Source organism: Tripterygium wilfordii, chromosome 22, assembly GCF_013401445.1.
Source record: "Tripterygium wilfordii isolate XIE 37 chromosome 22, ASM1340144v1, whole genome shotgun sequence".
NCBI classification, from domain to species: Eukaryota; Viridiplantae; Streptophyta; class Magnoliopsida; order Celastrales; family Celastraceae; genus Tripterygium; species Tripterygium wilfordii.
The window spans coordinates 5,961,464-5,978,336 of NC_052253.1; the positions used below are offsets into that span (position 1 = coordinate 5,961,464).

General features: G+C 38.2%; 2 protein-coding genes across 2 annotated transcripts; one reads left to right on the top strand and one right to left on the bottom strand.

Moving 5' to 3' along the window:
- Nucleotides 1-327: 327 nt before the first annotated feature.
- On the top strand, nucleotides 328-11,474 carry LOC119991173 (zinc finger CCCH domain-containing protein 19-like). Its single transcript, XM_038837418.1, has 10 exons — nucleotides 328-2,001; nucleotides 2,110-2,189; nucleotides 3,402-3,589; nucleotides 5,273-6,197; nucleotides 6,296-6,423; nucleotides 6,909-6,968; nucleotides 7,055-7,105; nucleotides 8,105-8,175; nucleotides 8,775-8,929; nucleotides 9,016-11,474. The coding sequence occupies exons 1-10, from the start codon at nucleotides 515-517 to the stop codon at nucleotides 11,304-11,306; spliced, it is 5,436 nt and encodes a 1,811-aa protein (XP_038693346.1). The 5' UTR covers nucleotides 328-514; the 3' UTR covers nucleotides 11,307-11,474.
- A 2,627-nt stretch (nucleotides 11,475-14,101) lies between these two features.
- LOC119990572 (GATA transcription factor 7-like) lies at nucleotides 14,102-15,634 on the bottom strand. The gene is made up of 3 exons (XM_038836549.1): nucleotides 15,502-15,634; nucleotides 15,051-15,391; nucleotides 14,102-14,970 (listed from the first exon to the last, which is right to left on the bottom strand). Exons 2-3 carry the CDS (start codon nucleotides 15,387-15,389, stop codon nucleotides 14,374-14,376), a joined length of 936 nt encoding a protein of 311 aa, XP_038692477.1. The 5' UTR covers nucleotides 15,390-15,391; nucleotides 15,502-15,634; the 3' UTR covers nucleotides 14,102-14,373.
- Nucleotides 15,635-16,873: the final 1,239 nt, after the last annotated feature.

A 16,873-nucleotide genomic window follows, 5' to 3' on the forward strand; every position in this document is an offset into this window, starting at 1 on the left:
TTTGTGTTGAACTGGGACATTTGATTTCTCATGTACCCTTGCTCGTCCTCTGTTTTTATGCTCTTGGGGTGTACTTTGAAAATGTTACAGATATGATGGAATTTGGGTGTATTTATAAAAATGTATAATTCTGAGGGGTTCGTTTAACAAGGGGTGTCTTTAGTAAAATTAGGGGTGTAACTAAAGTTTACCTATCTTTATTAGAGGTGTCCAGTCCTGAATTTTATCGGGCTTTAATTCATTATCAATTAGAAAGCCCAGGCCCGACAACAGAGCCCATATATCCAGGGGTAAACTGTAAAGTCTTCATTTAATTTGGACATTTAGGTCATTTGATGTAACCGAGTTTCCCTTCTCTGCGTAACCCCCTCGTCCCCAGTCTTAGCAATTCACCAATTCGCAGAGTCCTTGTGTCAAATATCGACATACGAATTTTGCTGAAACTCAAAACCCTAGCAGTAGGTTTTCAATTCGTTGCCAGGGTTTCTAACAAGCGAATCCTCTAAGCCCTTCAATGGAGGACGAAGAAGAACATAAATATCTCTCCGTCGCCGAGCTTTCCGTTGAACCCCCACACGACTCTGGAACATCAATAGACGTGGGCACAGAACAAGCCGAGCTCCTTATAATGGACCCCCATTGTGAGGGACAGTTGGTGATGGATTCGAAAAAGTCTACAATCGGAGACGAAAGCCAGCAACAACAACCACTGAAAATATCATCACCGCCTCCGCCATCTTCCCCAGCGTTGGTGGAGGAAGCGGCTATGGATAGAGGAGGAGATCAGGATATAGTAACAGGAGAGGGTGAACCCCTTATGGATAATGAGGAACGGATAATCGATGGAGGTGAAGGCGACTTACCGCCAGTGTCACCTCCGTTGGCACCTTCAACATCAGCGACGTTTTTGCCTGGGAAAATCGGAGATGACGATTTGAAGCTAGACCAAGATAAAAACGGTGTAGACACACAGGAGCCACTGAATATACCATTGGCTTGTGGAGAGGAAGGTAGGGATTTGGTTGCCGAAAAGGAGAGCAAGGGGGCTTTGAATAGCGTCCTTTCACCACCATTGCCACGGCCTTCCCTGCCAGATGTTAGTCAAGAAGAAAACCATGGGGATACGAGTGCTGGAGATGCGAGTCACGAAGAGAAGGTTGTGATCGAGTGTGAGACAGAGGCTGCTTTCGCGCTGGTTAAAAATGAGGAGGCAGAGGTGAAGCAGGCTGACATGGTGGAGGGAATAGATAATATGCTGCAGGTACCGGAGAGAAGGGAGGGGCTAGTGGGGACTGAAGTGGCAGAGGAATCTAAAATTGCTGAGATGCAGATAACTGAAATGATGGATACAACAGACAAGAGTGAAACTACTACTGCTGGGATGGAGGCATCTGGGAATAAACAGATGGGTGAAATGATGGAGGTTGCAGAAAAGACTGTAGCAACAGCTGTTGGAGCTGAGGAATCTGTGAATGAAGAGGTAAAGATTCCTGAAACGAACGAGGCAGAACAGGTTACTGAACCTACAGGTGCTGAGGAATGTGCGAATGAAGATGTGAAGATTCCTGAAATGGATGAGGCGGAACAGGTAGCCGAACCTATGACTGAGATGGCCAAAGGAATTGAGAATGCAGGGATGCAAGGGGCTGAAATTATGGATGAGGCAGAGGAGTCTGAAGCCATGGCTGATATGACAGAGGACACTGAGATGGCTGACATGGTAGAGGAGGAGGGAATGCCGGGAGAGTCAGAGATGACTGATATGGCAGAGAAGATAGAGGGGATAGCGCAAATCGAGATGACTGAAATGACATCAGAAATTGAGAAAAGTGAGGACACAGACTTGGCTGAAGTGGAGGAAAGCAGCAGAAGCTTTGGTGGTAAGAAGAAACGGGGGAAGAATGCTAAAGTGGCTTCTCGTGTTCCTACAAGGAAGAAAATGGAGGAAGATGTCTGCTTCATTTGCTTTGATGGAGGTGCTCTGGTGCTTTGTGATCGCAGGTGATTTTGTCATATCCATGCTGTAACCAATTATTTTGTTTCAGTGTATTTATAACTGGTGCACTAATTTCTTGGTGTTCTTTTTCCTTACTTTTTTTTCAATTGCAGGGGTTGCCCTAAAGCCTATCACACTTCATGCGTCAATAGAGATGAGGCATTTTTTCGAGCTAAGGGTCGATGGAATTGTGGTACATTGCAATTTATGTTTTCATTTCCTCAACTTTCGCTAGTTCATTGCCGTTCCTGCAATAGTTGATTTTATATGATAGAACAACGCATGCCCACTTGCTGTTTCAGATGTGCAGCTTTTGATGACCATTAAACTATATGATGTTGGATTCTTCTTTTTTTTAAAAATTCATTTTCATACTTCAAACCTAAACATTACATGATCATATAACCAAAGGAATTGGGTTCTCGATCTATGTTAACGAGGTGTTTCTTCATTTAATAAGTGCACCACGTTCTTTGCAAGTTTTCTTCATGTTTGAGGAGATAGTAATTGATAGGAATGACCAACATCAAATTCTTTGTAATCACTTGCTGATGTGGTAGTCCTTGAACTGATCCATCCTTTCATTTTACTGGAATCCTTAACAAGTTTTAAGGTTTGCATGTTCATGACAGCGAAGCTTGCAGGAGTCACCTTTTGTGAAGAGATGAGAAGTTCCATATTTTGTTTTGTGCAGCACATTTTCTATGTCTGCTAGCTCACGCAATATAAAGTGTGGCATTTCTCTAATGAGTACGGTCCTTGAAAATTTGTTGAAATCTCTAACCAGTTGCTATTATAGAATCATCAGTTTTCAAGTTGAAGTGATCTAGTATGAAATACTATTCCGGAGTACTATTATTGTCAAAAAGCTCATGAAATGCTTGAGGTCTCAAAGGCAGTTGTCAGTTGCTATTATGAATTGCTTACCCAATTTCTTACTGTGGATCAATGGGGTTTGATTTGGTGTATCTGTTTGTGTTTGGGGAGCTTCTGTTGGTTGTATTTTGGAGTGTGGACTGTAATAATGTATCCGTTGTCATTTCTTCTTATCGTCTTCCTTTTTTTTGAGAGAACAAGATAGAAAGCTTATTTTACAGCTACTTTGAATCTGGTGGCAGTTTTGCTATTTGTTTTTGTTACATATGCAGATGTGTGCAAGAATTTTTGAATGACTGCTGAATCTTTAGTTGTTTGCTTATAATTTATTTTTCCTGTTCACAAACTGCTGCTAACAGTGTCATATAAATTACGGTATGTTTGATGTGCAAATCTGAGTTTTTTTTTTTTGGAAAAATTTAATTCTTTTTCTCTGTTTGTTGTCTGTCACGTTTTGGCTTCTCAATTGTTGAAGTTTTCTCTCTGTTTGATATATGTTTTAATTAAGCGTTGTTTTTCTTTAATGCAGGCTGGCATCTCTGTAGCAATTGTGAGAAGAATGCCCATTATATGTGTTATACATGTACATTTTCCTTGTGCAAGGGGTGTATTAAGGATGCAGTCATCTTTTGTGTTAGGGGCAACAAAGGCTTGTGTGAGACATGCATGAAGACGGTCATGTTGATTGAAAGAAATGAACAAGGAAACAAGGAGCTGGTACGTGGACATTATTTTCTTTCCATTTGTTATTGAGTCAGCTAAATTTTTTGCATTGCTTCATTCCATTAGATGACATCTAATCAGTAAGGGAGTATTTGAATTATAGCAAGTTGGTGTCTGTTAATGCATATATGGCATCTAATCAGTAGTTTTTTTCCCCAGTATTTTTAACACAATTCTGCAAGTACTTTCATGGTTCTTGTGGGTGTTGTATTTGTTTTATTTGTCAACGTGAAGGTCTTAACCGCATTGCATGTACTAATACTACTTGTACAGTAGGTTTGGCAAATCCGTCACCTCTTTCTTCATTTGACCATGAATCTTCCTTTCTTCTGTGTTTGCCATTCTGACATACTTTGTGGATGCATTCATTATTGATTCCAGTGAATTGTGCACCAAAAATGAAATGATTAGTTAGTTCAAGCTGCACAAAAGTGGATTTTGCTTCTTCTTTTTGTTCCCCCTGGATTTTACAGGTTTTATGGTTATGGCACTTTTTCAACTAAAATAATCTGCTTCCTTCCAAGTTGCATCTGTTCAAAGAACTCTACTTTCACAGCCAAGAAATTTTTTTGTTGAGTGATTCAAATCCTGCCTTTATTAATGATATGCTCTGAGTGGTCTTGGACAGAATCTATTTTTGTTGGCGTTACTTTCACTTTGCCATCATCATAGGCAGTTGAACCTTTTCAATTCTTTTGGGAAAACGGTCTTTATAATGCTATATTGTATTTACCTTGTGGTTGTTAGACAAAGTAACTACAAAAAAATTAGACTTTTTAACCTTTAGATGCAGATGAATCTTATCAAATTTCTTTAATTGATTGGTTTGTTGGATAACTTTTATTTTGTGGGGGTAATTACCACTTATGACTATAGTCTCTTAGAAGAATGAGGATACTGTAGTTGTTCTATCCAGAGTATGCATTTCTATTTGATTTTGTTTAATTAACTTTCCTGATGCTTTGGAAAGTGGAAATTTTTTGCATATATCGTGCACTTGGCTTAGTGTATTTTTTCCCTCGAAAAATGAAATTTGGAAGACTATCTTTTGTGTTTCTTGTGCAAACACAAACATATCTTCAATAATGATTAAAGGAAATTAGTTTGGGACACAATCTTTAGGCCCCAGTCCCAAAATGTGAGATGCTTGGCTAGATTTGAATATATTGACATTCTTACATAAAATTGTGGTTCGGGTCTTATTCTTGAAATATGTTTTTTTTTTCCGTAAGTTGTTTTATAGACTCTAGGTTAGTATAATGCTTTTCATTTATAAGTAAATAAGTAAGGATAAATTATTTATTATTAATCTATTGCTATTATAAAAATTTTAAAAATTAGCCCAGTTGTAGGATCATCCTATTCCAGGGTTTGGGTTAGCCAAAGTTAAATTCATATCCTTTTAAATTGCCCAGTCAAGTTCAATATTGCTCTTGTATTTGTATTATCACTTGATAGGTTTGATCATGACAAGAGCTGCAAGTTGATGCCGCGAGTCTGATTTTAATCTGAATTTTTGAACTTAGTCTGGATAAATAATATGTTTTCGCCTGTATTGAGCTCTTCCCTTATGTTTCTTCTTTTGCAGTTTATCTTTGCTTCTGTCATCCTATTGTCACTAGCATATGGTTATTTCATCATGGTTGCCTGCTTACCAGTTTCTTTGCGACTTTGCAGGGTCAAGTCAATTTTGATGACAAAACTAGTTGGGAGTATCTTTTCAAGGATTACTGGGTTGGTCTGAAAGAAAGATTTTCTATCACTGCCGAGGAACTTGCACAGGCTAAAAATCCATGGAGAGGCTCTGATCTACGTGCTGGTAGACAAGGATCTCCTGATGAAGTTTATGCTGCTCACAATGATGGAGGATCAGGATCTGAAGGTTCTTCTGGAAAAGCCGAAACAGCTATTATTAAAAAGAGACAAACGAGAAAACGCTTGAGATCTCATGCCAAGGTTGTTGTTTCATCTAGCATAGCAACTGGAACTGGAATTGAAGTTTCCTTTACTGATGATGGTGCTGAGTGGGCATCAAATGGACTCTTGGAGTTTGTTATGCACATGAGAAATGGTGACAGATCTGTTTTATCTCAGTTTGATGTACAGGAGCTCTTGCTTGAATACATAAAAAGAAACAAACTTCGCGATCCTCGCCGTAAAAGTCAAATAGTTTGTGATTCAAGGCTTGAAAATCTCTTTGGGAAGCCACGTGTTGGGCATTTTGAAATGCTCAAGCTTCTTGAATCTCACTTTTTCATGAAAGAAAATTCTCAAGCTGATGATTTTCAAGAGAGTGTGGTTGATAATGAAGCTAGTCAACTAGATGCTGAGGGGAACTCCGATGCCCTTACAAAGGTGGGAAAAGATAAGAGGCGAAAATCTCGCAGAAAGGGTGATGAGAGGGGACTTCAATCCAATCTGGATGATTACGCAGCTATTGACATGCATAACATCAGTTTATTATTCTTGCGTCGTTCTTTGGTGGAGGATCTAATTGAAGACAATGGGACATTCCAGGATAAAGTTGTTGGTTCTTTTGTGAGAATAAGAATATCTGGTAGTGCACAAAAGCAAGATTTGTATAGGCTTGTTCAAGTTGTTGGTAAATATTTAGATAACTACATTTCTCATACAGTATTTGAGCCTAGGAAAATAAATATATTTTATGCGATTGTAAGTTCAATTATCTTTTGTATATAGGTACAAACAAAGCTGCCAAGCCTTATAAAGTTGGGAAAAGGACGACAGATTTCCGGCTTGAAATATTAAATTTAAACAAGGCTGAGGTCATATCAATTGACATAATCTCAAATCAGGAGTTCACAGAGGTGATTTGAAAATGCACATCTCATTTTTGTTATGCTTTCCTTTTCTATTACTACATATGGTTTGCTTTGAAATAAGGAAAGAGTTTGGCATTCTTTTTGTTTTATTTGAAAGAGGGATACAAGACTAATGAGTAATGAGTAATGATGAGAAGGCTTCTGATTTGGATGCCCTGTTGTCATAGGGGGAGGCTTGATACTTATATGTAATCGACATGCCTATTGTATCTGCAAATCGCTTCTCCGTCTTTTTTTGTTTAATTTGAAGTGAATGGGGAGTAAAATTGAATTCCTTTTTGGGTCTGAGATGTCCACATTTAATGGCTCCGGTAGCAACTTTTTCCATTTTTTAAAATGGAAATTAGTAACCTCCTATCGCTATACGATTGAAGCCTGCTGAATTTTTAGAATTTGTTAGCTCTGGATCATGCTTACTTTTCAGATTTTATTCTTTGCTAAAGCCATATGGATTCTTTTTTATGGTGTAGGATGAATGCAAGCGGTTGCGTCAAAGCATAAAATGCGGACTTATCAACCGGCTGACTGTGGTATTGACATCATTATACTTTTATCTTCTGGATTTGAGTATTTAGCTTCTCTCTTTTCCATAAGAATATTAAATGGTTTCTTGTAGGGAGACATCCAGGAAAAGGCCAGGGCATTACAGGCTGCCAGAGTTAAAGATGTATGTTTCTTGACTTTCTATTGTTGTTTTGAAGATTATGGCTAATGTTTATTCCCATTGATTCAGGAATGAATTACATAATCTTTATTCATAGGACAAGCTTGAACAGAGAAAATGAACGTAAATAATGATTGCTTACAAAGTGCTACTAATATAAGTTCAAGTGTAGGCATTAACGTTAGAAATATGTCTGTGGAAACAGATCCTAGATAGTAGATAGAAAGATCAAAATGTTAAATGACTTCAGAATTTTATTCACCCATTTCATTGTTAGAAAGTTCTCCCATTTCATTGCTAGGAAGTTCTAGAGGTCATATACCTGACAGAAATTTTAATAACAGGTGGTTGAGAATCCACTGAATGGGTAAGGGAATGAATATGATTACTAAATTCTGAAACCTGGGATTTGCATGCATGATGCATATTATGCAATGCCAGAGTGCATTTATTTATCTCACACCTAGTTCAATTATTAAGTCTCTTTGTCTTTTTTGGAAAACTTAAGCCTCTTGATCTATCTCTTTACAGTCTTACACTGTACGCCAATTGTATTCTATGATTTATTTATTTTTGTCAAAGGTTTACCCAACGATGTTATGTTACTCATGATTGAGTGGGATTGAAGGATTCTCGTTACTTGTCCTGCTATTTTTCTCTTTGCATCTATTTGGTGGTTATAGTGACCACAATGCATCTCCAGTATTAGATACCTTGGCCTTTCAAAACTTCTATCACCCAAAGCAATTTTTTTTGTGGACCAATATATTTTTGTTAGCTCCTCTTTAAAGATAGCATCTTTAAGTAAACTTCATTTTGGACCAGTTTTATCAAATTTATTTTGACCGAGGCTAACTGATTTGCCCAAGCTTGCTGAGTATGTTGGTGGTTACACCCTTCTTATGTGGGATTATTTGATTGAATAAACTCCATTTTATATGTATGTAATATTTGGTTATGTGATCTTTATCTTTGGCGATTATGCCCTTTTTGCTAATGCAGTGGTTGGAAACAGAGACTCTACGCCTTAGTCATCTTCGTGATCGAGCTAGTGATATGGGACACAGAAAGGAATATCCTTTGCTTTTAGAGTCTATTGATGGTTTATTATTTTTTATCCATATGATTGCTTGTTGTTAACTCTCTATTTGCAGTGGTACATTTTCAACATGTACTAAAATGAGTCTCCAGTGTGATTCTTGGTGTTTCTGTTGATATGCTTGAATGGCGTTTATCTCTCAACAGTTTTTGTTTCAGATTTTTGTATGACTTGCCACTGGCATATTTTTGTATAGATGAAGTACTGGAATATCTATACTGTTTTAACATGTTACTTCCAAAAGTGAAGTTTTTACATAAATCGGACCTTGTTGGTGGTGTCGAAATTGGCATTGATTCCACCATCCAAGTTCTTTGTTTTTCATGGTTTGGTCGGAGGGGATTATATGTTCATAGTTGAGTTGATTCTTCTCTGACTTGTGTACATGAAGAATCATTCAAAGAGATTTTCCAGTCTCCCTTTTACCTCAAAAAGAACATGGCTTTTTTTTTGTGCTAATTGTTGTTCTTATTTCCTCTGTAATTTATTCATGGTTTGCATGCTTATAATGTGATTTCTTACAAGTCAACCAGATTTTACAAATAATTTCATGTATTCCTTAATTTTTGTCACGCTTAGAGAATGTGTTGAGAAATTGCAGCTTTTAAAGACGCCTGAGGAGCGTCAGCGAAGACTAGAAAAAGTTCCAGAAATACATGTTGACCCGCATATGGATCCAAGTTATGAGTCTGAAGAAGATGAAGGCGAAGCAGATGATCAGAGAAAAGGTCCTTTTTGTTATCTTGGGATTTTGAAACTTTAATTTTCTATGTTACTTTTCTTGCAATCGTGACATAACCTCTGGCTTTTGCAGAAAACCATGTGAGAGCCAGAGGAAGCGACTACAGCATGAGAGGGAGGGAACCTGTTTCTCCTCGCAAAGGTGGTTTTGCTTCAAATGATTCCTGGAGTGGGATGAAGAATTATTCAAGTATGAACCCTGAATTAAGCAGAAATATGTCAAATAAAGGTTTTCTCAACAAAGGGGATGTTGCTGTTGGAGCTGTTGAGACAATGAATGAAAATTTATGGAGTCAAGGAAGAGAAAAAGAAACATTACCATTAAACAGTTGGGATAAACTGAAAGCTGCTGCAAATTCAGAAACTGGTGCTAAGAATATTCATTCGGCGATATATGAAACAGTTCCGACAGCTTCAGATGGTCCATTTACACAAACCCCCACTACAGTAGCACAATCTGCTTTGAAAATCAACGAAACAGAGAAAATATGGCATTACAAAGATCCATCTGGAAAAGTCCAAGGACCATTTTCGATGGTGCAGCTGAGGAAGTGGAATAACAATGGATATTTTCCTTCTGACTTGAAAATATGGAGAACAAGTGAGAATCAAGATGACTCTATGCTCTTGACTGATGCATTGGCAGGAAAATTTCCAGACCCTCAATTGGTTGGCAAAATTTCACCAAGTCCATTTCTCTCATCCTCATATGCTAGGAGGCCTCATGGAACATCCTTGCAGCGAGGAATTGAAGTCCAAGTCAGTGAAAGTTTGAACTATGGTCCAAACCGTGCTATGCTTACCCCCCAAAGGTTAGTAGGTAATTCAGCCCAATCGGCAGGAGAAAGTTGGAAACCTGGACCTGAAAGTACTTATTCAACAGGCAGGACTTCTTCACCTTCACTTGACATTCCCAACCATTCTATGGATCAGTGGGGATCTGGTGCAAACCTCCCGTCACCTACTCCAGCCAAAACTATCATAGGTGAGGCTAAAGGGCAAGGTAATGAAGACAATTGGTCACCAACTCCAGAACAGCCTGCTGGTTCTCTATCAGGAATCAGCACCTTCCTCGGGGGCCGCATGGAGCAGCAGCATCCTACAGTAGTTTTTGCTGAGGCAGCTCAGTTTACAAATTCTTCTAGTCCATCTCTATCAACAAAAATGAGTGGTGGGATAGATGCTGCTAATGCTTCTTACCAAGGGGGCGCAGTGCCCAAGTTGGAAATGATTTCAAGCTCTGGAAATGCTCCTTTAGGGCATTCTCAATCACCTGCGCTAGGTGAATCAGAGACTGTACAGCTTGATCGCCATCTGGTTTCAGCTCTTGATTCAGTTGGTGCTTCCTTGAATTCAGCTGCGGGTACAAAAAACTTGGGACAACCTTCTGGAATTCAGGCTCCTTTCATTGGAACTCATGGTTGGGGTTCTAGTTTAGTTTCAAAGCCAGACATGGTGAATTCAGACCCGATGCCTGGGGGTGGATCTCAAGCCTGGGGAAGTGTTCTGCCACAGAAGGTAGAGCCAAATAATGCAATTCCTATTCCTGCTCATTCTACTGCTTATGGTAACTGGAGTGGCACTACTTCTGTTCATAACTCTGCTTCATCCTTCAGCGTGGGAAATCCCACTATGGCTTCCCCTTCACCTGCCTTGTCAGTTATGCCATCATCTGATCCCTGGAGACTGCCAAATCCTGGTCAATCTAATACTCAACCTGCCATTGCATCTAGCATACCTTGGGGCACCAGTAACCAAAATGCTGCACCAAGACAAGGCCCAGAAAGTCAGAGTATTGGTTGGGGCACTATGCCAGGAAATCCCAACATTGGCTATGGAGGAACAGTGCCTCCAAATGGAAATCCTGGTTGGGTTGCTTCTGGTCAAGCACCGGCATTTGGAAACGCAAATCAAGGTTGGACTGCACCTGTGCAAGGGCAGACACCTGTAAACGCGAATCAAGGTTGGGCAGCTCCTGTTCAGATGCAAGCATCCGCAAATGCAGTTATGGGATGGATTCCTACTGGTCAAGGGCCTGTGCAGGTAAACACAAATCAGGGTTGGGTTGCACCTCCTCGCGGACCAGCACCTGCTAATTCAAATCCGAACTGGCCATCCCCAACTGCGAATCAAGGGATGTGGGAAAATGAACATAATCACAATGCAGACAGGTTCTCGAACCAAAGAGACGGGGGATCTCAGGGAGGAGATTTTTCTTACGGAGGGAATAAGCCATGGAATAGGCAGTCATCGTTCGGCAGTGGAGGTCCTTCCAGTCATTCCTTTAGAGGACAGAGAGTATGCAAATTCCATGAGAATGGGCATTGCAAGAAAGGATCTTCATGTGACTATTTGCATAATTGAGCAGTTAATCTGTACAGCAGTTCTGTTTTAAAGTTGCCTTGTAGAGAAAAGCTTCATTATCCATCTCCCTTCCTATTACTCACTATTTAGTTTATTTTTATCCTGTTAACATATTTATGAAAGAATTATATCAGGAAATGATAGATGAAGTTTTGGAAGTTGACCTATCGCCCCAACAAGCCTCATGATTTGCTTGATAGTTATAAGATGATACTTGGGTCACCGTGTCTATTTTGCGGCTTTCTGAATTACTCCGGCCCACCTGAACAGTTCACCAGGTTAGAAAAACTCAGGGAAATATTCTCAGTTGATTTCAACTTTCAATCTTAGCATCATGCCGACCAGTGATATACCTAACTGTACTATTGTTTTGTTCTGTACCTAACCATAGAGGGGGACGGAGGGGGGGGGGGGCGGGGAGTGAGAAATTTTGTCAAGAGAACTTAAAATCAAGAGTACAAAGGGAGATAAACTTTATTTAGGAAATGAATCAGGATCAAATTCATCTTCTTATAAATTCGTCGTAAGATAAGGAAGAGATACGAGATAAAGCATTCGAGATATCCAAAGTCTGTGGATGTATATTATGTTCGGTTTGTTTTCTGAGTTATACCCAAGATAAACTAATGATGCGTGGATCGATATGGGTCTGAAGTTATGGTTAGAATGTCTCGTGTTCGTTTATGATTGGATGTTTAAAATTGGTATTATCATCAATACTCGAGGAACAACATATATACGACTTTAGCCCTACCGCCTAGTACATCATCAAAATCGAAGATAGTTCTGCACAACATCATCTATGAAAAATGGAAGTTGGATACTCTAGAAGAATTTCTTTTTCGTTTTTAATAAGAAGTATTCATTCGCACACAAAATCATAAATAAAGAAATTTGTTACGATAAAAGGTTAATTTTTTTAATTATTTGTCATTAATTAAATATATATGTAATGGTAAGTTATAAATAAAAGGGGTTTTTGGGTATAGAGCCTAAGAATGACAACAAATCGGGCGGGGAGTGAGAAATTTTGTCAAGAGAACTTAAAATCAAGAGTACAAAGGGAGATAAACTTTATTTAGGAAATGAATCAGGATCAAATTCATCTTCTTATAAATTCGTCGTAAGATAAGGAAGAGATACGAGATAAAGCATTCGAGATATCCAAAGTCTGCGGATGTATATTATGTTCGGTTTGTTTTCTGAGTTATACCCAAGATAAACTAATGATGCGTGGATCGATATGGGTCTGAAGTTATGGTTAGAATGTCTCGTGTTCGTTTATGATTGGATGTTTAAAATTGGTATTATCATCAATACTCGAGGAACAACATATATACGACTTTAGCCCTACCGCCTAGTACATCATCAAAATCGAAGATAGTTCTGCACAACATCATCTATGAAAAATGGAAGTTGGATACTCTAGAAGAATTTCTTTTTCGTTTTTAATAAGAAGTATTCATTCGCACACAAAATCATAAATAAAGAAATTTGTTACGATAAAAGGTTAATTTTTTTAATTATTTGTCATTAATTAAATATATATGTAATGGTAAGTTATAAATAAAAGGGGTTTTTGGGTATAGAGCCTAAGAATGACAACAAATCGGGTTCGGGTAAGATACCATCCCTTCCGTATCCATATACTCATGTAATATCTACATCCGTCGTTTATTTATCTTATATGGTCCTTATATTTGTATCCATCGGGTGGGTGCGGGTATATTTTTCGGGTAATATCCGCATTCGCCAACTTCGTTAGTAATCTAATTCTATTATGATTCTTGTATCTTAATTTGGTCTGACAATTTTAGACAACAAATAGAACTGTTACATTAATATGATCCAACCTTTATTAGGCCCACTATAATATACAGTCAACCACCAGGTCTAGTACACAAGGTCACAAGCCAACACATGGTAGTCCACTCATTTTGAAGGCGAAGTGGGTTATGACTCTATGGACTCATGACCTGTTGACAAGGGCACTTTGAAGGCACACAGACGGTCACTAGTAACTGAGTGAGTCAGCACCCAATACCACAAATCTCTTACACAGGATATTTCAACCCACTTTGGTGGTCTCAAATCATTAACAATACTCTCTTTTCCTCTCGTCCACAAGGGAAACAAGTTGCTTTCATGACAGATGACGACACCATCAAAGCAGCTCAACCTATTCGAAAATTTCAAAGACGACTTCCATCCATCCACGCTGGGTCGACATACAATGGATTACAATGCATTATACACGTATAATCATTACGTTTCAAGCCAGTTATTCTATTCTATCTCGTAGAAAGAAAAGAACTTAAAATCAAAATACTTAATAGCATGACGATATATTTATACAAAACTTCCATCCTAAACACACATGATGGAGCCGTCCTTTATTGCTATCCTAGTTGATCCTAACTCGACGTTAGAAGTATATTGATTTTTTCCTCAATAACCGAATATTTTTTGTCTACATTATTTGATGCATAAATCTCTTATTCCTTATGAATTATCGTCTGAATAAGAATGATAATTCTTATTGTTCACATGTTATGTAACATATGAATATACCACGCCAATTAATACAAAATACAAGAAACAGAGGTTCAACTTTCTTTTTAGTCTCTTTGAACATTTTCCCTCGTGGGAGGGGATTATTAATTTCAATAATTCCCATTGATTTTTATCGCCATCTATCACAATAAAAAAAATAAAGATTATAATTAGAACCTCCAAATCCCTATTAAAATAAAAGGTTTTTGAATTATCAATTTTAATATTTTTTTAACCTAAAGAAAATTGTATTTAATTCTCTTTCAATTTCGATCATTGAATAAGAATTAGTTAAGATACATTCATAAAACTTCAATTAAAAATGTAAATAAAAAATAAATCAGAAAAAAGGTTACCTTTTGTACCTAATTGACCTAAATTACCTGCAACTACTGAGGACTGACCTGATTTTTAGAGGGAAAAAAAATCCTACCTAATTAGATAAATTCTACGACCACTAACTTGAATCGGTCTAGACCGGGTTCACATGAAGCTAATCTCTAAATCTTAACCTTCAAAAACTCCGAACCATCTGGCTCAACCTGGATTCTGGTTCATCCGTCTCCTTCCCCTTCCTCATTTCCAACACTTTCCGATGACTATTCGAGTGAATATCACCAGAAAAGGTTGGACTGCAAACCGGTCTATATTCAGGGAGAAGCCGGCCGGACTTGTACCGAACTCCACAAGCATTGCACAGCGTTTTAGGCCCCAATGGGCCAGTTCTCCATTGCGGGGTCTTTTGGACCTGACAATGGCTGCACCTTCGTTGGAACTGGCCCACCCATGTCAATCCCGCGGTCTGAGCCGTCGGTGTTTTCTTTGGTTTCTTCCCTCGCGGTTTTCCAGGTTTGTTGGCGACTAAGAGGTAAGGCGTCGACCATACTCGACCGGTGGTTCTCGCCCGCTTTGTTCTTGTCTTTGACGGAATATGAATCGGAAAACGTAGAGAATTACATACAGACCGTTTCGGTTCTGGTTCCGGTTCGAACTGGTTCTTCGCATAGCTCTCTGTTTTCTCCCTGCAACAAACAGGGTAGAACAGAGGAAATTCCGGTACCGAATCCTCCACAAATTGCGATACCCATTCAAGGTCGGCTACGTCGTCAGTCTGTGAAGCATAAAACAAAATTTAATTTCAATCGAAATTTTCAAAAATAAAAAATATATATTTTCCAGTGAAAAAATTACCGGAACAGAGAGTTCGCCGGCAACGAGAGAGTCAGAGTTCTCGGGGGTGCCGGAGAGAGTGCTAGAGTTGGAATTATTATCATCGTCCACGAGTTCTTGAGAGGAAACCGACAATCTCTCCTTTTCCTCCTCATCTTCTTCTTCATCAAAGCTGTTGTCCTTCAATTCTCCATTAGAGAAATCAAGGAAACAATCAACAGAGAAATCATCACCAATATTCGGGTTCAAGTACACGAAATCCTCAAAAAAGGCTTGCTGCGTCGTCGTCGTCGATTTCATGGCGGATATTTCTCTCTGTAAGCTCGATTTCAACGCTCTTGATTCCACGCAGTACTCCATATCTCCATGTCAATCAAATATTAGGGGGGAAAAAAAAGACAGAGAGAATCAGATTCGTAAGCTATTTTAATGCTTCAGATTCTGTGTATATGTATAATTTATGCGTGATTACCTGATAAAGACGAAGATTTGTTGAAGAGAAGGAAAAACTGTGGATGGAATTGGGAGAGGGAGGGTTGGTTGGATGGAGCACTGCAATGAAGGCTGGTTCGTGGGCGAAACTGGTGGGGGATTAATGGCTTATCTTTTTATCTAGCCTTTTGTAATTTATGTTATTCTTCTTTTTATTGTTGCTTATTTATTGAAATATTAAATGTGTTTTTGTCGTCACTATTCTGGGTCTTTATGGGTTTGGAATTAGCTACAAGTGTTCAACTTATTAGATTTTTCACATTTTGACTACTCGGACGGCTTACTCATAGTCATGTGATTATCCAATCAATACAAATTATGATTTAGACAAACACACAAATTGAGTATTTTGATATTTTCCATATTATCAATTACTTCCTCCACATTAATGGATATATCTAACAACCTTGGTGATAGCTTAATTGATAAAATATCTCTGGGGTCAAACCGTATGAATTTGAGATGTCTTGAGTTCGATTCCCGCTAAGAGAAATAACCTTGTGGCCACGCATTGGGCTTTGACCAAATTTATTATGTCATTAGATGAGAAAACTTCTATACACGCAAGCCTGACGGCTTGAGTTTAAACTCATATCGGATATTTAAAGGGTAAGTTTGTATGGTGTTCTGATCAGTTATCAAGAAAACGAAAACTCTTTGTATCCCTAACAATTTCTTCCATAACCGGTCATAACAGTATTACGTTATCTAATTACATTAAATTACATTATTACGTTGTCTAATTACATATTATGGTTGATTATGGTTGAATTTGTTAGGGATACGTAGTGACGTTGGTGTCAAGAAAAAGATATATCTGATAATTTTTAAAATTTATTTAATATTTTGTATTTCCAATAACTATTGAATCAATCCAATTTTGAAAGATAAACACTAAAGAAATTTAATTGAATAAATTTTAATGATCCGAATTTGGAACTAATAATATCTTTGTTTTGAAAGCTGGCTGATTGTCAAAAAGCCCTAGGATTTATTCAAAAGAAAGAACCACCAGAAATTTCCAATAACAAAGTAAGGTGTTTAAGTAAATAAGAGGAAGTTTAGGGGCGATTTTTGTGAAGGCAAGAAAAAGGGTGATAAGCAGACCATAATTAGCGACTTGTTGGAGAGTCTTTACATGCATATAATATATAACACATCACACATGTCGCTCTAGAGAGCCATTGTGATATGATATTGCATCTATCCAAACACAAGACTAAATTGCTTCACGAGAAACAATAAGGCTACAATTGACAAAACGACACTCAACGTGCGTTCATGCATGGCCTCTCACTGTTTTTATGCTTAATAATTTTGTGTGTTTGAGATGAATTGGGTTGAGTGGCTTT